This window comes from Pagrus major, chromosome 15, assembly GCF_040436345.1.
Source record: "Pagrus major chromosome 15, Pma_NU_1.0".
Taxonomy (NCBI): Eukaryota; Metazoa; Chordata; class Actinopteri; order Spariformes; family Sparidae; genus Pagrus; species Pagrus major.
Window position 1 is genome coordinate 17641217 of NC_133229.1, and position 19466 is coordinate 17660682.

Consider the following 19466-nt stretch of genomic DNA (forward strand, 5'->3'; position numbering starts at 1 on the left):
ACCTTTTAAACAAACAACATTTAACATGTCAGTTAGTGAGATTTAGAGGTGCTGGCTGTTTCTCCTGCTCCCTACCTGTTGGGCACCAGGAAGACCAGCTGACTTCATGGTGTTAGCTAATGGAAATCCTGATAAACCAATAATACTTTTTTTACTTTTTACCCACTCTTTTTGCTAATCTAAGCTAACCAGCCGCTGGCTCCAGCAACATCTTTAGCAAAAGAGACGAGAGTGGTGGCAATCAACTCAAACACACAAAAACATGAGTTTCTCAACAATTGCCTTTTTTTTCAGTGCAGGTGTAACTTTTATCTTTTAATTCTTTATTGCCTTTTTTTTATGAAAGAGAACAATAAAAGGACTGACATAATCCAAACAAAATCAATGCACAGCATAGCGATCAACATACAGAAGCAATGCCAGCAAGAAAAATGTATGTATATAAAATGAAAAATGGAAAAGAGAGAAATAGAAAGAAAAGAAAAAGGAAATAAATAAAATAAAGGTCAGTTCATGACTTCAACTTTGGTTTTGGTAAAATAGCTTATGTTTTCAAGAGCAAGGTAAAGAGTCATTCCTTTCAGCCACTGAGAAATCACAGGAGTTGTTTGTTTCTTCCAGGCAATTCACCTTTTAGCCTCTAAAAAAAGGCAAATAAATGATTATTTGAGGTTGCAAAATTAGCTGGGTAAATATTGAGAATAGACACCACACACACTCGCACACACACACACACACGCACACCATGAACTCCCCTTTAAAACTCTCTCGAGGCACACACAGGCAGAGGGGCGTGGCTCCTCTCGGCTCCTCTCATGCGCCGCTGTGAGTCGGCGGCCTCTCATTGGTCGGTTCGGATGAAGTGGGCGGTGACGGAGGGGAATTCCCCCCAGCTTGTCTCTTCTAACAAATATTACTTTTCCTGTCCGCTGTCACTCATTCAGATCGGGCTTCTCCAAGAGACGGTAACCTGTGCGACTGCTGAGAGAGAGTCAGTGTGTGTGCATCATGGATGGTGAGTAGTAACACCTTTTATTTACTGTATAATAACAAAAGAGTGGAGTGAGAGGATATAATGTGTCTGTGATGCTCAAAAACATGTACTAACTCAACTTTAACTTTCATTTATGTCAGTATCTTGAGCCTGAATGTACAATAGCAACACCAATGCTTAATTCTCCAGTGAAATACCTTTTGTCACTATTTCTGAGTGTGTTTGACAACACAGTAAAACTTCCCCCCAGTGATTGACTGTTTTTTGGAGTCTGTGCCAGTAATTACAGGACAGCTTTAGCAGAAGTGAATGAGCTTACAAAACACTACAAGCCAGTCGGAGTGAAATACCATTCAGGATATCTAATTTGCATCCCTGTTTGTCTAATTTCTTCCCATATGTCACATTTTCCTTCTCAGTTCTAATGCCCTCCATACTCGGGGGAGATCCACACCTAAGTGAGTACATTTTTTAATTCCTCTTGTGTCAAAATTAGCTGCCTGTCTCCACAAGTCAAAACTTATAAGTGCCAAACAGTCTGTGAATGTATTGCCGTGTCTTTCACTTCCTCATTTTGTTTTATTGGTAAGCTTTTTTCAGTCCTGTGGTGTGGGTGTGTGTGTGTGAGAAGCCTCTTGTATTCATCCTCTTTAGAGTTTGTGGTGTATGAGTTTGTAGAGATATAAAAATGTCTGCGTGTGAGAGATACATCATCTCCGAGTTTTGTGTTTGGAGCTAACGTAGCTGCAAAATGAGGAAGGCAGGACAAGGCCGAGGCACCTTTTTGGCCAGCACACTGTACATGTCATAATCATGTCAGAAATGTAACTGGACTTGTTTCATACTGGCACACATAACATCTCAGCCAACGATGCACGTCGGAGAGCTTGTCACTTGGTTGCCGTGTCCACAAAAACGCATTTTCTCGTTGTTAAACCCATGGAAACAGTGTGCCCTTAAAAACTGAAGCACTTCCCGGATCAGTTTTAGTTCCTCTCTCACACAGGCATCATGTGGCGCAGGTTTTGTTTCATGCATAAGGGTCAAAGCAGGACGGACAAACTAATTTTAATGCTTTGTTTTGATTGCATGAGGCTGAGGTTCGCAGTTTGTTTTGCACTTTCAAAGATGCTTGTACATTTAATCGGGCTAAAATTGATGCTTTTTAGACATCCAGGTTAAATATAATGCATCAGCAGTATGTCCATTTCAGTGAGAAGCACAATCACACTCTGAAAACTGCTACAAATGTTCACTTTTCAACCAAACTTTGCATAAATTTTATCAAGACGTGCAGACCTACTGCAAATCACTGAACCAGTGCTTGTTGTTTAATGAAGCAGACCGTGTCCATTTTAGATTTAGCAGCGAACAAAAACAGGAAGACTAGCATGAGCTTGTCAACTATACACATATCACGAGTATAGATCATTACACAGGGATTTCGGCAACATCACCAAGAAAAGAGCATTAATCAGTGCCTGTTTCCTGAGAGTATTTATCTCATTTAACCTCTGTCCTTCTAGAGTTGAAGGGTGTGCATTACGTCATGCTTCAAATTTTAGATGGTTGACAGTGTCTCCGAGTAAGTTCATAGTGGAGAGGATTCTCTTGAGCCAGCATTTGGCAAAAACATTTTAATTGCAGCCATCGTCAGGTGGTAGATATCACTTTTACACAAACCTGTAGACACCTCTCCAAAATACAACTTAAAAAAACAGGCTTCGGGAAGTTTTTAGTGTGATTTTAAGAAACAAACGATTAATAATAGGCGGACATTTCACAATGTCTGCTATCAAAAAGGCTAGACGTTTTTTGACCTGCAAATTCTCTGCTTCCTGGGTTATTAAACGTCAGAAACACGGTCATTACCTGAGTATACCTCAGCTTGACTTATTGATCCTGATTGTGTGACCTTGTAACTTGTGTCTCCAGCAAAAGTCAAGCAAAAATTACCAAAATCTGTCTCACAGTCATGTTTAAAAAAAACTTGAGGAAGCATACAAGGTTGCGTAATGTGAATTTAATTATTTTAAACCACTTTGGTCTCTGAATCTCAGCTGAAAATAGTAAGTTTGGTTTTTTCAAGTGAACTCACTTTCCCAACATGAAAACCACCAAAAGCAGAATCTTGTTATACTTCTGTACCAATTCAACTTGCTCTGCATTATCATCACCTCCCTCTTTTCCCACCGCTCCATCCCTTCCTCTCCCCATCACTTTACTGACTGTTTCCATCATCCTTGCACTCTCCAGTGGCTGAGCCGGAGATCCAAATCTTCGAGCAGCCCAAGCAGAGGGGAATGCGCTTCAGGTACAAGTGCGAGGGTCGCTCGGCGGGAAGCATCCCCGGTGAAAACAGCTCCGACAACAACAGGACCTACCCCAGTCTGCAGGTCGGTCAACAGAACTTTAATCTCCTCAACCAAAAAGATTTACAGGAGTCAAGATTCATTTAATTGTCATTATGCAACACAAGATTATATAATTAAACTCAGTTACAGTTCCCAACTCTACACATAAATACAAACAAAAGAAGCTGCTCTGTAGTCTGGCGGTACGGCAGTGGATACTTCTGTACTGCTTGCCAGACTGCAGCAGGGTTAGCTAGTTGTGGCTTGGTTGGATGCACCTATGGAGCACATCTGGCTGTATTGGCATTATAGAACAACACACAAAGCCCTGAAAGCATCTAATTCTTACCTCCATCTCTCCTCTGCATGTGTCTTTCCATAGAAATTTAAATGCAAATTTACAGTTTATAAATGACTATTAAATCCTCCTCCTCTGCCTCCACAGATTCTGAATTACTGCGGTAAAGGGAAAGTGCGTGTTTACTTGGTGACCAAGAACGAGCCGTACCGACCGCATCCACACGACCTGGTGGGCAAGGACTGCAAAGACGGGTTCTACGAGGCCGAGTTTGGTCCAGACCGCAGAGTGATCGCGTAAGTTCTCCTCCCACAGTCACGTCCGTCCAGCAGTGTATGTGGTGTACTGCTCACTGACTTCATTGTCGCTGTCGTCATCAGAGTAATTATCTCGCTAGTCTCGGTCTTAATCACCATCATCAAAATAAGTAAACTCTGGCGCACACACACACACACACACACACATACACACACACACAGACCACAACATAATCAATTTGCTCTCTATTAACAGTATTTCATGTTTCACATGGTGGTTTCGGAAGTCATCGAGTGTCAAATTGGTGACCTCTCAAACGCAGAAGAAGACACACACACACACACACACACACACACACACACACACACACACACACACACAAAGCATATTTGTCAAACCATGTCTGTGATGAGGATGGCAATATGGGAATTCCCCAAGTGACATCACCCATATTTGCTGTGTGTTTGAGAGAGAAAACAGAGGTTGTGTTTGTGTGTGTACTCGTGCATGTGTGTGTGTGAGAGTGTGAATGAGTCAGTATCTTTTGGTGTAATTTGCAAATCCCTCATGGACTTGTACAGTAAATTCAGAATGTTTACACTTTCAGTCTTTCTATGTAAATCGATGGAATTACTCCTACAGAAACACTATTAGAAATTCATGATTTTATGGTCATTTATTTGTTTTACAAGCAAATCCAGACGGTTACAGTACTTTATACTCAACAGCATTCTTATTGAGATCATACTTCACTCAGTGTGGCCTCACCTGATTTGTTTAGTATAATCAGATGGTTGCAGCCTGTCAGTTTCTCACAACTCTGTTATATTATTATTCACACAGTTTCCAGAATCTGGGTATCCAGTGTGTGAGAAGGAGGGAAGTGAAAGAAGCGATCGTACAGAGGATGACCAGAGGGATCAACCCCTTCAATGGTGAGTCCTGCTGCTCTCAATTTCCATATTCTGTCTCTGGTCTGTCTGTCAGCTGTTTTAACCCACTCGTGGGAAGTGTTAGCTTTGTAACTGATCCTGGATCTTCTTGGGCTAATTCTGGTTTTTGAGAATAGATCAAATAAGACAATCAAATATTAGCTTGTACTTGTCGTTTCCTCAAAAATGTAAAGATTATAACAGTTAAAAGTCAGTTATTATCAATACATTTTGAAAAAAAGTCCAAAACCAACCATGAATTGATACTACTAGCAAGTATTGTGTGCGAATCAAAAGGCTGAAATATCTTATTCTTCTGTGCATTGGACCACTGAAAATAGGACCCCAACAAATGCATTATTTACCTCTGTTTTATCAATATTTGCTTAAAACTACACAGCCCAGATGTTTAGCAAATGACTGAGCCTTTGAACAATGTAACTGTACATGTATATTTGAAATCTTGTTTCTAAAGATGTACAGACATTTTCAGTAGGAACCAATGGGCTTAGGGCTAAAAGTAGGACAGTATTGACAGACGGACTAACGCATTTGTGTTTTTTTGCCTTTTCTTGCAATTTTCTTTTGACGATGGGACAAGACTCGACAGTCATGTCAGCTTTGTGAGGCTACACGTATGCATGGCTGTGCTTTGAGCTAAATGCTAAAGTTCACAGTTGGAGGAGACTTTCCTAACATCAAGGCAATAGTCCGCTCTCCTGCCACCGCGCTGTCTAAGCTAATGCCATTTCCTCAATGTGCTTTCACTCTGCGGTGCTCCTCTGGTGCAGGCAGACAGACAGCGGTTCTCGTGTACAAACAGGCGTTGAGCTACTTCCCCATTCTTGGTCACAGTTGCTCAATTCAGCACAGTGCAGGATGCCACGTGAGAGCTGGGAATGCAGGATTCATTAAAAGGGGGAGGGTGGACCGAGGGGGTTCCCCAGCCCTCAGAGATGATGATAAAAGTAGGGTATGGTGCTTTACGGGACTATAAACCATGGAGGGAATGGAAGGTTTATGATCAGGCTTGATTTCTACATATAGGCTTGTAGTTTGTGTGTTAGCTGTTGATCTAATCTGATGTTTTTGACAGATATGAAACACTATCATACATCTTTAAATTGTTTGCAAGTCTAGGTGGTGACTGAAGTGCTTGAACTTACTTCATTTACCAAATGTCTGGACTCCTTGTTACCACACATATTTCACATATATGCTCAAGTGCTTTGATTTACTGCTTTCTATGTTTGCACAAGTGTCCTTACTTGATACTTCATTTTCTCTTGGGCACGTCCTGCAAAGTCCAAGCACTGCATACTCAATCCCATAGACTGATAAGGTAATCTGTGATGCAGATGGCTTGTGTGTGATATAACCCCCGAGCCCTGGCTGACATTTTTAGTCTCTTGTGCTGTCTACTGAGCTTCACCATATATGACCACATCTCAAGTCTCCAACCTGCCTGCTAGTATTAAAATTGAGGAACTAATTTAGGTCTTAGTATTTGAAGAACTGAAACACTTGTGGTCTCTTTTTCACTGATCACTACAGATTGTACAAATGTCCGTATTGATGATATTTAATTGTGTGATTCCTGTGGTCTAGGAGGAAAGTGGATATTAGGAACCATAGGGTATTTGCTCATAAAGCCAATTGCTTGATTTTGTGGATCACCATTTACCATCTCCCCCATGCTACTTCCTAATGTGGCAGTTTTAGTGATTTTGTTTCATATCACAAGTACAGATGGGCTTTTGCTATGAATAGAAATGTGACAGTAGCATGACAGAACTCCTAATTTTAGAGCTGTTATCTGCATCTTCCGTGCAAAGGGACTACAGGGAGGATGGAGGTGACAAGATGACTCTGGATTTGACTTTTGACACAGATGAGATCACATCACAAGTAACCTTTCCAAGAGTTCTTGGTGATTAGCTCATATTTCTGTTGACTTACAATGAGTGAGGCTTTAATTTCTAGATTAACCGACATTCAGAAAAGTCATTCAAAATGTGACTCGTTAAAATTTGAGACTACTACCGCAGGGGGCGCACGATTTTTTTTTCCCTGTCGCTACATTGTGAACAACAAACCTGTGTTTGAATCGGCAAGAGGAGAGCTAGTTAGCTGTTAGCTGCGGCAGTGTGTTTGGCTAATGGAGCTAACAGAGCTCATAGAGTTAATGCAGCTAACAGCAGGACTGAGAGTTCCTGTTCAGAGAAGCATTAAACAGTGAACGTCTGTGTAATGCAACAACACAACCGCTTTACGGTAAATAAGGGCACTAAAGTACTTTGTGCAGTTTGGTGGTAAAAGTACTTTGAATGCTAATATGTTCAACTATTTCTATACAAGACAGTTATACGGTAAAGAAAGCACATTTTGATTTGTGATGATTTTCAGTCACTTCCGGGTGTTTCAAATTATTTTCGAGGGCGGTGGTGAAAAAAGAAATGACTCTGGAGCCCTGCCAACACTAAAAGCTATCATAGGATTTATAGTCTTGCACTGGTGATAAAACAGTCACGTTAAGTTTAACTTACTGTATCTAGTAAAATGAACACGTATAGATATAGGAGCTGAAAGCTGGATGGCAGGTAGCCTGGTAGTCAATACCACAGACACAGATTAAAAGTACTTATTGCTACAGACTGAACGATGGCCTGTTTCATGTCTTTTTCACATGGCTCAAACCTTCCCCTCTCTTCAGACCACTTCTGCTGTGAAACTCAGCTGCTTCCTGTGTCGGGGGAGATATGTCGCCCCCCTTCCCTCCCTGCTCATAGTCCCTTACCCCAACACACAACCACCTTACACACATACTCACAAACAAACCCTCTGACCTCACCTACTTTATGTATATGAGACATTGTTGGGGCTACATCAGCGCAGTCATAAGGAGCATGTCTGAGACCTAATGAGATCACAGACTCACAAGGGTCACGGCCTGTTGTCAGACAGCTCACCTCACCTGTAGTAGTGATGACGCAGAACTGAATACAGTGTGTGTGTGTGTGTGTGTGTGTGACGTAGTAATATGTTTCTGTATTACTTTTGATTCTCAGTTCTGTTTGCTCACTTAACATCGTGTTCGGAAAAAGTTTCCCTTTGTGAGCCTGTGGAAAAACTCAACACCTGTGAGAGTAGAAAAAAAGAACGTCTAACTACAATTTGTTCACAATGACTTATTTAGTCCCCATCACTTCTAAAAGCATAATTGGTTAAAAATAACACTTTGCTCTCCATCAGCACCTGCAGTTGATACTGGCTGCTGCTGATCCCAGGGCAAAATTAAGACTTCACTTCGACCCAGGACCTACAGTACACTTTAAACTGAGGCTAAGGTTAAGAAACTGTAATTGTGCGGTCTGGGTTGTTGACTGTTACTTGTGCAATCAACATTATTGTCTGCTTTATGCTACATATTTTCACACTGTCTCTGAAGACAGTTGCTCTATTGACGTGCCATTACGCAATTTTTTCCCCCGTTGTAAATATCTTCTCTGACCTCATATTTATATCATATTTATATTTCCTAAAATCCCATATGTTGAAGGCCATTTAAAAAAAGTCTGAGTCCTTACGTCCTCACCATTTTTTTTAGACCCTCGTATATACATCTTTATTATTATGTCGTAATACTCAAATGTTGTGAGTTATCACCTTAAGGTCAGTGAAGTAATGAATAATGTGGGCAACGGTTTGGTCGTTTTCAACTTCCATAATTCTGAATGCTTCCTGTCACAAAGAAGATATCGCCACTTTTCCTTCCTCTGATTGTCTTTGCTTGTGTTTTTTTCCATTGACATTTTACTCATCAGCCTCAGCACAGAATGTACACTATGTTTCTATCCAAACCATTCGTTCTTATTTCTGTGCCTTAAAGTAATTTCCCTATGTGCTATAAAGCAAAACACAGATTTCAGAGGGAAACTGGCCTATTTTTGCAGATCTCTTACATTTCGATGCTATACACAGTAGTTTTTAGAGTACAGTGAAGGCATGTACTTTATGTATATGATGTATTTCTAATATAAGAGCTTTAGGAAGACACACAAACTGAATGATGCATGCCTTGAAACTTGATGAAATTGTGAGTCATGCAGTGGAGACACTGCTTGTGGTGAGGCTTGGCACCTGCCTCCACTTCTTTCTCACTCTCACATTCGGCTCCCACATTCACACTACCCACTCGCCCCCGCACCCGCCCACCCTCGACCCCCCACCATCGCTGTCCCCATCAACGCCGCAGCCAATGACCTCGTCCCTGTGCAGCTGCAGCCTCCTGCAGGCCAGGACGCCTGGTGCCTCTGGGCCCAGTTTCTTTCCACAACACGCGCTCACTCGCCACTACTTTTACCTCCAGCCCACTTTCCTCCACCTGTCCAGCATCTGCCTCCTCCTGTAACGCACTCAAGCTTGGTATGTTCCATCAATATTTGCTATAACAGTTCCGCTTTCATACACGAGCAAGGCTTCATTTCTCCCTCCTTCAGTTTCTCCACTGTGTGTCTGTCGGTGCCACCCACAACACAGCAACCTGATGACCAAACAGAAATCTGAAGTAGAGCAGAGCTGCATGAAGCCGCACAAAGACACAGTTCAGCCCCCAGAAGCTAATTTTCAGTGTCATTGGTGTTGTTGTCATTTTTCAAGACACTAAAACTCCCCCATGAGCACACACACCTGCTATATGCGCGAGCACCTGTTATTTCCTGTCATAACAATTTGTTATTATAGTGTAATTGTTCGACATTATTAATGTTGCAAATTACTGACAGTGACTCTTAGGACCCAAGTGCTCACTTAGTGTTTGATTGATCTTTGTTTAGAGCTTTAAGTTGAAATAAATAATAATAACCAGGGTAACCGCTAACTGTTGCTAATTGTAGCTGCAGTCAGCTAGTTAGCTCACTCAGCCATGCAGCTACCAGTCCTGTTCACTGCCACGGCCTGAGCTGCACTATCGGACTATCGCCCCTCAAACAAGTCAGATATAAAGTGTTCATCTGTGAGCTGAGAGATGCTGGTAGCTGACATAGTGTCTTTGGTTTTACCTTTGGACAGAGCCAGGCTAGCTGTGTCCAATCCTTCAGCTAAGCTAAGCTAAGAATCAGTGTCCTCTTTAACAAACATTTATGAGAGAGGTATCAATCTTCTCTTTAAACCATCAGAAAGAAAGCAAACATACTTCCCAAAATGTCAAACTATATCTGTATGGCTGTATCCACACAAAACAGCAGGTTAGACCGTCTGGATGCCAACCCAGATGTCATCTAATATAGAACATTGTCATTAAAGTTAGAGCCAGGCTGACATGTTTTGTCTGAATCTGATATCTAATATCACAGTTTCTGAACAAAGCTTGAAGTTTCATGTTGAAACCAGACAAAAGTGTGCATTGTATCGTTTCTCACAAAAATCCGGAGAAGGTAAAACGCTTGGAGAGATGTTAGCAGTTGTTTTGCTGTTTCTAGGCTTCTTAATTGCACAACTGTGGAAAGCCGTCACACTCACGTCACGTCACAAGTGTGAAGACTTCTGACTAAGCAAAATCCAAACAGACTTGTAACTGCACAGATGACATGTGGCTTCACTTGGGCTTGAGCCTTGAGAGGAACAATGGCTGGAGCCAGCGGTGCATGCAGAAGCAGAGCAGGAAAACTACCTAGCTACGTGTTTGTACTGAACATGTCCAGTGACACATTCAGTAAGGATGAGGAGTTTCCCCACATCTCACGTGTAACAGCATGGCAGTGTTTTGTTTCGTGTTGTATACATTATAAGAACAAACTTGAACATTTGACTTTACACTCGGGTCTTGTCCCACCACTTTCACACACGTCAGGAGCCACCATGGTCACTCGTGAAGGGATTCTCATCTCTTGCTTCTGTGTTGAGCAGACACTCACATACGCAGGCACACACACACTTCTTTCCACTCTGAGGTGACGTCGCAGAGCGTCACCATGGCGACAAATTGTAGGCGGGGATGGCCTGGACGTGAGCGCAAAAGATAGAAATTGAGAGGTGGAGGAAGAGAAAGTAGGCAGATGTGAAAGCCTGCTGCGTGTGTGGGTGTCTCTCAGTAAAAGCTGTCCCTGCAAGGTGTGTGTTTGCGTGTTGCCTCTGAGGGCGGTATGTGTGACGCTTGCATGTGTGTGTGTGTGTGTGTGTGTGTGTGTGTGTAGGTTGAGGAGGTTTGAAAAAGCTTATCTGTGACGTGTTTATGTTGATCCAAATTTGAGGTTTTGGGGACAGCCTACAGGTTTGACAAACACGAGAACATTATAGACTATCTATCTATCTATCTATCTATCTATCTATCTATCTATCTATGTGTCTGTGATGGTTTCACACCTTTCTATTAATAATTGTGTAACACACTATTTTCTCATTGTTCTTTTCTTGAATCATCCTGTGATCCTGTATTAATTATGATACAATTGCAGCATGCCTATATTGTTGTAATATCCCCTATAAAGAGGGATGTAGTGGAGAGTAAATGTTCCTTAATGCAGTTCAGCCAACAGATGCATTTCAACCAAAGATATCCTGTCCATCTCCAACCTAAGTTCAGTTAAAGATATTGTTATGTTAAGTTATGAGTGCAAAGTGAGAAGAACCACAGTTTCCCCAACTTCTTTAGAGTCTGGGCAGTAAAAGGTCATTTCACCCACTTCCTTTTAGTGGTGTCTGGCCCTGCAGATAGCTTCGGGTGGAGTCATTTTTGAGATCATTTGTTTATGGCGGCCAAAGACCTGAAAAATAACATTTGAATAATTCAACAGCAAAATGCATCTTCATAAACAATGCCCTGCTTACACAAGACAATTCACAGATTGTGCTGTAATACTTTTACTTAGCATCATTTTTAATCATCTTAATTGAAAATGATAATTATCATCATCTTAAGTGTCTTTTTCAATGCCGGACTCACAACGAGTATTTTCATTGTGTGTCATTGCTAATTTTATTTAAAGGGTAACTCCACCAATTTTACACATTAAAGTGTGTTTACAGGGTCCATGTGTGAAGTACAGTAGCGTAGTCTGTTGTGGCTCCAGAGGAAGCTGCAGTTAATCTGATAAATTGCCTCCAGTGATGTCGCTCAGTGGCTTTTTGCATTGTGGGTAATGTAGGCGCCAGGTTTTGATTTTGACATGTGCGCAAGTGATTTGTCTTATGTCAGTAATAATGCCTTCAGTGAGCATCAGAAGATGTGATACTGACACTCTGTATATCTGTTTGACCTCAGTGCCCCGCGAGCAGCTTCTGCAGACAGAGGAGTACGACCTGAACGTGGTTCGTCTGTGTATCCAGGTTTTCCTGCAGGACGAGAATGGCCACTACACCCGACCGCTCAACCCGGTCGTCACCAACCCCATCTACGACAACAGTGAGTGGCTGAGCTCCGTCTGCTTCAAACCGTGCTCATGCTGACACCATGTTGGACAATTACAAGTGATGAGATCATTATGAAATTGCCAGATGATTGTACTTTGAGGAATGCAAGCTGCCTGATGGTAGCTTATACTTGCCTGGAATTGAATCAATGTCCCACTAGTTGAAATAAAGTGTAAAGGCTAATACTACGCAAGAATTGAGAAGTTACACAAGTAGCTGTGTTTACACATACAGTTCATACAGTACGTACCTGTAGCTGTCTGTGTACGCAAGTATTTGTTGCAAGACTTGTGTGTGTGAGTGTCCAGTGGATGTTCCCTCAAAGCTGTTTATTGAGAGTGCTGCACTTGTTAAACTAGTTCAGTGTTCCTCACACACATTGAGAAAGAGGAAGTTCTTTATACACACTAACCCTCAAACAACACTGTTACCATGGTGCACTTCCTCTTCTGAACGCAGGCATGTGACATGTGACTCAACCTGGTGAAGCCTGAACTGTAAACTCAATGTAGTCCTTTTCTTACCTGAGGCAAATATTGAGTAAGATACACTGAGTCACTAAAAGCTGGGGTTTCACAACAGTACGTCAACTAGATCAAGGAAAAGTAGATTCTGACAATGTCGTTCCTGGGGAAATAAATGTTATCTTACTCGTCGTACGCAGTCTGACTTGTTGCATGTTTACAACTTGTTTCTGCATCGTCAGGAGCTCCGAACACAGCCGAGTTGAGGATCTGCCGCGTCAACAAGAACAGTGGCAGTGTCAAGGGAGGGGATGAAATCTTCTTACTGTGTGACAAAGTACAGAAAGGTACATACTAACAATGTTCTGTAAGCCTTTGCAATGAAATAATTAGCATTGTATACAGTGTGTTTTTCATCTAGCTTGCATCTTTTTTCTCTCCATTCATCTTCATTCAATCCATTTATCTCATTAATCCATTTTGCTTTTCATAGCAATAGCACCCATCTCTCTGCATGTTCATTCAGTTTTCCATCACCCCCCTTTTCCTCCAGATGACATCGAGGTGCGATTCTTTTCCACCGATGGCTGGGAGGCCAAAGGCTCCTTCTCCCAGGCCGACGTTCATCGCCAAGTAGCCATCGTCTTTAAGACTCCACCCTACTACAACACGAACATATTGGAGTCGGTCACTGTCCACATGCAGTTGCGGAGACCTTCCGATCAGGAAGTCAGTGAACCGATGGATTTCAGATATCTGCCCGACGATAAAGGTGAGCAGTGATCACCTTCTTTCTGTTGCTTGGTAAACTCAAACTATCACCATTCTTCTGTGTCCAGGAACTGGGGTCCAGTTCTTAGTTAGATTCAGGTGATAAATATGAACCATTTTGTGTCTGCCTTAGATCCTTACGGCTACAATGAGAAGAAGCGCAGAAGAGAGAACTTGATGAGGATATCAGGATTGACAGGTAAGAGATATGTCACTGTATATACAATACAACCCAAATAACATACAACATACAACCTTTTTATGTCAGTACACATGTATGTATTTCAACAAATGTTTCTGGCCTTTCTTTAGGTGGTCCTTTTTCATGCCTGGCTATGAACAGGCCAAAGGCAGTGTCACAGAGTACCATGAGTCACATGCGGAAAGGTAACAGTTTTACCTTGATTTTCTTCAAGTAGCAATGACTAGATGTTAAGCCAGATACAATATTTCCATCCACCTACAGGATATTAATGCCCTGCTATAACACTAAAAGTCACTATTTGTTTTCCAGACATCAGCAACATGTACCTGAGGCAGCAGCCCACACCTACGATGCAGCAACAACCTACTGTATTCAACCAGCCCTATCACCAAGGCAGTCAGAATGTAATGATTACATCGCAGGCTCCGAATGTACAAGTCAGCCATTCATGGGTAAATCCCAACCCCCCACTGTCAATGGAAACAGTCACCATAAACCAGTCTGGTGCCATGAGCAATATTCCACGTCATAATAGCAGCAGGCAACAGCAGCCAAACCGTGGCACTGGTTACTCCCATGGTAACTTTGGAAATAACACCCTCCCTGAGCTCTCCATGAGGGACCTGCAGTGCTTGGATACAGCCCCCCAGGCCCCTCAAATGAGCCAGGCCCAGCCAGAGTCCCAGTCGCAATTCCACCTGCAGCACCAAAGGGAGGAGCTTGCATCTGAGACCCAGGCCCAGAACCATCTAGGCAACCAGAACCAGGGTTTCCAGACTGTGTGGCCCAATTTCACCCTCAGTCCAATGCAGAACACCTTTAACGGGTCAGTACCTGGCGGTGGAGGGGCGTCACAGGGGCAGGGCTCTTACCCCTTCATAGAGGGAGGAGAAGGGGATGATTTTCTGAAAGGCCTGGTAGGAGTAGGGTCTCAGACTGGCTTCCAGCTGAAGCAGGAGCCCCAGATCACAGTGGTGCAAGAGACCCATGCTTCACTCATGCAAAGGGAAAGCCAAGGAAATACTTACACCAACTTGCTTCCTCGCCCTATGAGCAATGGCGCCAACATGGATCCAATGAGTCAAGATGGTGGTGGCAACACTCAGCGTCTAAAAAATCTGCAAAATCCTTACTCAAACAACAGCATGGCCTCCGAAGGCCACTATCCAACTTTGGCTGACTATATCAACTCAGCTAGGAAAAATGACTGAAATGACAAATGGCAACATTTTTGGTTTCAAGTAATAAACAGAAGCAGCTCCAAGGTATGCAATGGTCTTCTTCTTCGTCATTCATTCTGGCCCAGTGAGCATAACAGCAAAATTCTTGGCTGCCAATTGGATCCATAACCCTTCGGCACTGTTTCTAGGTGGTACAGTTGACTATGGACTAGTTCTTTCTTTGGTAAAGACGTGACCAAAGGGTGCTTCCAACACCTGATTGTCAGAAATTGGGGGTTGGTTGCTGTCACTGGTCTTTGCTTCCCATTATTAATCTTGAAGACAGCTTTCTCCTGAAAATGATCAATCAAATTTGATTTCTTGGTAAATTTGACGCAAGAAAAGGACCATGCAGTTGAAGAACCTTATGACATTTATATCAAGGACATATCAGCTCTTAACCTGAAGTGCAAAGTAGCATCGTCACTCTAATCACTTCCCCTCATTGACTGCCAGCTGCTGGCGCTATGGACATCAGTGGATATTCCCCCCGACTAGTCAAGAAAACGGAGTTACACGTACCTTCATCAAACATGCTGATGGTCTCCAAGCCAAAGTTAGATTTCCGAAGAAGTGAATGTAGTACTTTCTTTCTTTGTCTTTCTCAGGTGAAGTTGGATTCACTGTCGACATGTTGTATAGTAATCAATGTTATGCTGGGGTGTTTGATCTTGAAAAAAAAAACGGGGTAAATTGATGCTAGGGATTTTCTTTATTGCTTTGGAAAGGATTCTTACACATTATATTGTTTTATTGATATTTGAGCAGAGTATTTGCAGTTAACTCTGTACATACATGTTAGCCACAGTTGAGAGTGAAAGCAATAACCATGCTGAAACACTCAAGATCTGGCAAGGTACCGAAATTTCCATTGAGGAAGTTGGAGGGAACACATTCAGTGTTGTCTTTCTATTGTAATGACTATGTCATACCAGTGATCACATGTGTTTTTGAGTTCTCAGAGCATTTCTACCAGAAGTTTTTATATATTTTGTGTTTTATTGTTTCATTCATTCAGCTGAGGCTCTTAAGAATAGCTTCACAGAGCGTCTTGCTCGAGGACATGTGGCTTATACTGAACAAACACTGGCTCTTGTGTGGGTTTCAACTCTGTGACCTGGCAACAGCCTACAGGGCTCTGTCACCTCTGGCCTAGCTCATCCTAACATCATAATAACTGTTTTTTGTTTTGTTTTTTTTACTTGTATGCCTTCCAGAAGCGTTGAAATGAAATATTTTGGTGACTACTTTGTAAAATTTGCTGTTTTGGGATTTTTCTACAAGATCAGTTCTTAATAAATGGAGTCCGTCTTATTCCACGTCTTGTGTCATTCACCTTTATATTATATCTCTACTGACCTTCACATGCAAGTGTACATAGCACTGATAATGCATGACCAGATGCCCTGACATATGTTCACAATAGATGAGGAGGAGGCAATAGGCAAGCATTATTTTCTATATTGGGACACCTCAGAGTGCATTATCATACTTATAACATACACACACACCTATTTTTCTTTCTGGCCAAGATTTAGATGAGCAGATCAGTACCATTCTCAATGCCTGTGCCATAAAAACGTAGTTTAAGCCAGCAGCCAGTGACAGGAAATAGTCTGGCATACGTTTGTGTAACATAGATTAATAGCTAGGCTAGCAGTTTCTAATTGCTAACACAGAAACATCTGTGTTGTTTCTTCTGTTCCCTGTTAATCATTTACACGACTGGTTAAACTGACACCTGCCAGCCAATCAGAAATACATAAGTACTTGTAGAATATATACTGTATGTACTGTAGGCAACAGCCAGCAGTTGTTTAGCTAGAGTTTAGCCTAGTTTAGCGTAGCCTAAAGACTGGAAACAATACTGCTCCCCACCCAGTTGCCTAGTGTGGCACACAACCCTGTAAAACTGCCATATTCTCCAATGTTTTGAGTAACAGGTGTCTTAAAAAGATCAACAGTTAGACCAAATATTGACGCCACTCATACTTTATCAGTCAAACATGAAGCTATAGCCAGTTAGCTTAGCTTAAAGACTGGAAGCAGGGAGAAACAGCTAGCATGGTTCATGTGTGAAGGAAAATCTGGTTTTACAGTTGTTTTTTTGTACAGACAGACACAATTGAGACATGACATGTTAATTAAGGAGCTTTAGAAGTGCTGGCAGGTGTATTTTCTTACCTTTGGACTGAGCCAGGTTAGCTGTTTCATACTGCTTCCAGTCTTTATGCCAAGTTAAGCTAACCGTCTCCTGGTTGCATCGTACAGACACAAGCCTGGTAGCGATCTTCTGATGCAACTCTCAGCAAGAAAGCGAAAAAACGCATTTCCAAAAACTAAACATGAAAGTCTGAACACTTGTGGTGTGGTCAAGGTAGTCACGTGAAAATCTTATGGCACTGGTTCAAGTTGTATCATTTTAGCAAAAACTCCCATGTTTATGACGGATCAAACATACTGCAGACTGGATACTTGGATAAAACTGTTTCTGAGAAGTAGGCCCACACTTCAGGGAACAGAAATGTTTAGTCAATATTCAAATTATGTGGGTTTTTTACAGAATATGTCTGAATTTAGAAGTCGCCAGTTGCACAATAAAGGAAATGTAGAGACTATAATTACAGTCAATACTGTTGGGTAATATTAGTTGGGCAAGTGGAGACACTGGATAAACTTTCATGCTGCTATTTCTCACCAGCCGCTATTTAACTTAGAATTTAAAAAAACATGCACAAAACCAACATTTATGAATCATCTATTGTTGATTTTGTCAAATTAAATGTCAAAATACTTGACTTCTTTTTCTATTCATACTGTTTTTGTACAAATTGTGGTTAATGTTAGAAGGTCGTAAATGCTTTTGCTTTTAGTAACAACGTTCAGTACTATACGGACTGTTTCTTTTATTTCAAAGTGGTTTCAAAGATCTCCTTGTGATCATTTGAATATAACAGCTGTATAAAAAAAAGCCTTTTTTATTAAATGTAGCCTAGAGTACTTGAAATCTATCGACTCACCTTTTTATTTGTATGAAATTTCCTCATGTTTGCAGGCAAAACCAGATGTTAATCTTCCTCATACCTTTGTTATGACTTACACCAGATAAAATCGAGGATTGGCAGAGTATTTATGTCATCTCCTGTTGTCTGTGTGTAACAGTAGGCATCAAAATTACGTTTTGGTTTGCACGTAATTTTATATGCAATGACGTGCAATTCTGACACATGTGAAACTGGTTGTTACCTCAAAGTTTCAATAAACCAGTGGCAGGACAGAGATATCTACTGATATCTACTGAATATCAATCAAAAAGTCAAATCAGCATCAGCCGTTTGAGCTTGTGGAGATTCGGTGTCTTGCTCAGTGGCACTTCAACACATGTCTCTCTGGCAACCACGCAGGTCTGTACAAAATTCAAATGCATTTGGTCTAATAGTCTCAGAAATTTCAGTCTGGCAGACCGACATTTACATCCCAAAATACACATTAAGCTGAGGTTTTCTGTGTTTTAACATTAAAGCCAGTAAACATTGTATTGTAAACACCATTAATAATAGTATAGACCTGAAAATGTGCATAATATGGGACCTCTAATGTCAAGAGACAGGATACATACTTAGCTTTATCTCACATACACAATACTACAAATGAGAGGCGTATCATTGAAAAAACATCAAAACATACTCTTGAAATGACAGTCATGACAACTCAGTTTGAGTTTGTTGTACAGTTTCATATTTACCTGTCGTTCATATTCTCATCACACTTATGCGATGAGGTTTTGATTAAGAATAAACATTTTGATTGTTATCTTGTTTCTCTGCATTGGAGGTGCTGCGGTACTTTACAAGCAGTGTGTCCTGAAGCGTCATTACCAAGGAATCCAGGATGTGCTACATTGGAGATGTTTGTGTTTTCTCGTATTAGGAGACTGATGTGAAATGCTGTACGTAGCTTCCTTCCTGTCTCGTTGTAAGGAACCACAGTGAACCCTGATTTAAGCTCAGCGCACAGGATACTGTAAACGGTCCGCTCACAGGCTTTTTTTTTTTTTTTCCACTGGTCCTAACTCATCTGCAGACAGCATTTTTATTATTGAACATTCAATTCAATCTACAGTAACTGTCACCTTGATTCAGGCGGTTCTGCTGAACCCAACCTTAAATGACACTTGTAATATTAAACACAATTGTTTGGACAATTTTACAGCTGCATTTTTTGGGTCGAAACTCGACAACGAGCTAAAAATCGTAGGTTTGAGATGTCATCATCTCATAAAGTTCACATGGCTTCACTATTACTACATCCAGGAGACATGGAGCAACCTGAGCATTCGCTTAAAGTCGTGTTTTTGGCCACCTCTGAACAGAACTCCTATTCACGCTCCCTTTAGCACTGTTTTGGTGTAGGAGCTGATAAATGCTCCACTGTGTTCACCGGTTAGTCACTAACTAAATTTTAAAGTGGGCAGGTAGGCCACACTGGGCGTATCAGAACCTATTTGATGCGGTCGGAAACAGTATTGATGAGAGCAGTGAAGCTGAATTTAAGCATTTG

General features: G+C 41.6%; 1 protein-coding gene across 1 annotated transcript; it reads left to right on the forward strand.

Moving 5' to 3' along the window:
• Positions 1-934: 934 nt before the first annotated feature.
• On the forward strand, positions 935-16225 carry rel (v-rel avian reticuloendotheliosis viral oncogene homolog). The gene is made up of 11 exons (XM_073482255.1): positions 935-1015; positions 1414-1452; positions 3251-3390; positions 3794-3942; positions 4748-4839; positions 12098-12238; positions 12953-13057; positions 13264-13482; positions 13615-13680; positions 13794-13868; positions 13996-16225. Exons 1-11 carry the CDS (start codon positions 1009-1011, stop codon positions 14895-14897), a joined length of 1935 nt encoding a protein of 644 aa, XP_073338356.1. The 5' UTR covers positions 935-1008; the 3' UTR covers positions 14898-16225.
• The last annotated feature ends 3241 nt before the right edge of the window (positions 16226-19466 follow it).

Bases quoted from the DNA above. Each gene is read 5' to 3' on its own strand.
- rel (XM_073482255.1), top strand. The intron at 1,453-3,250 runs GTGAGTACATTT...TGCACTCTCCAG, and splicing joins CGGGGGAGATCCACACCTAA to TGGCTGAGCCGGAGATCCAA. The intron at 12,239-12,952 runs GTGAGTGGCTGA...CTGCATCGTCAG, and splicing joins CAACCCCATCTACGACAACA to GAGCTCCGAACACAGCCGAG.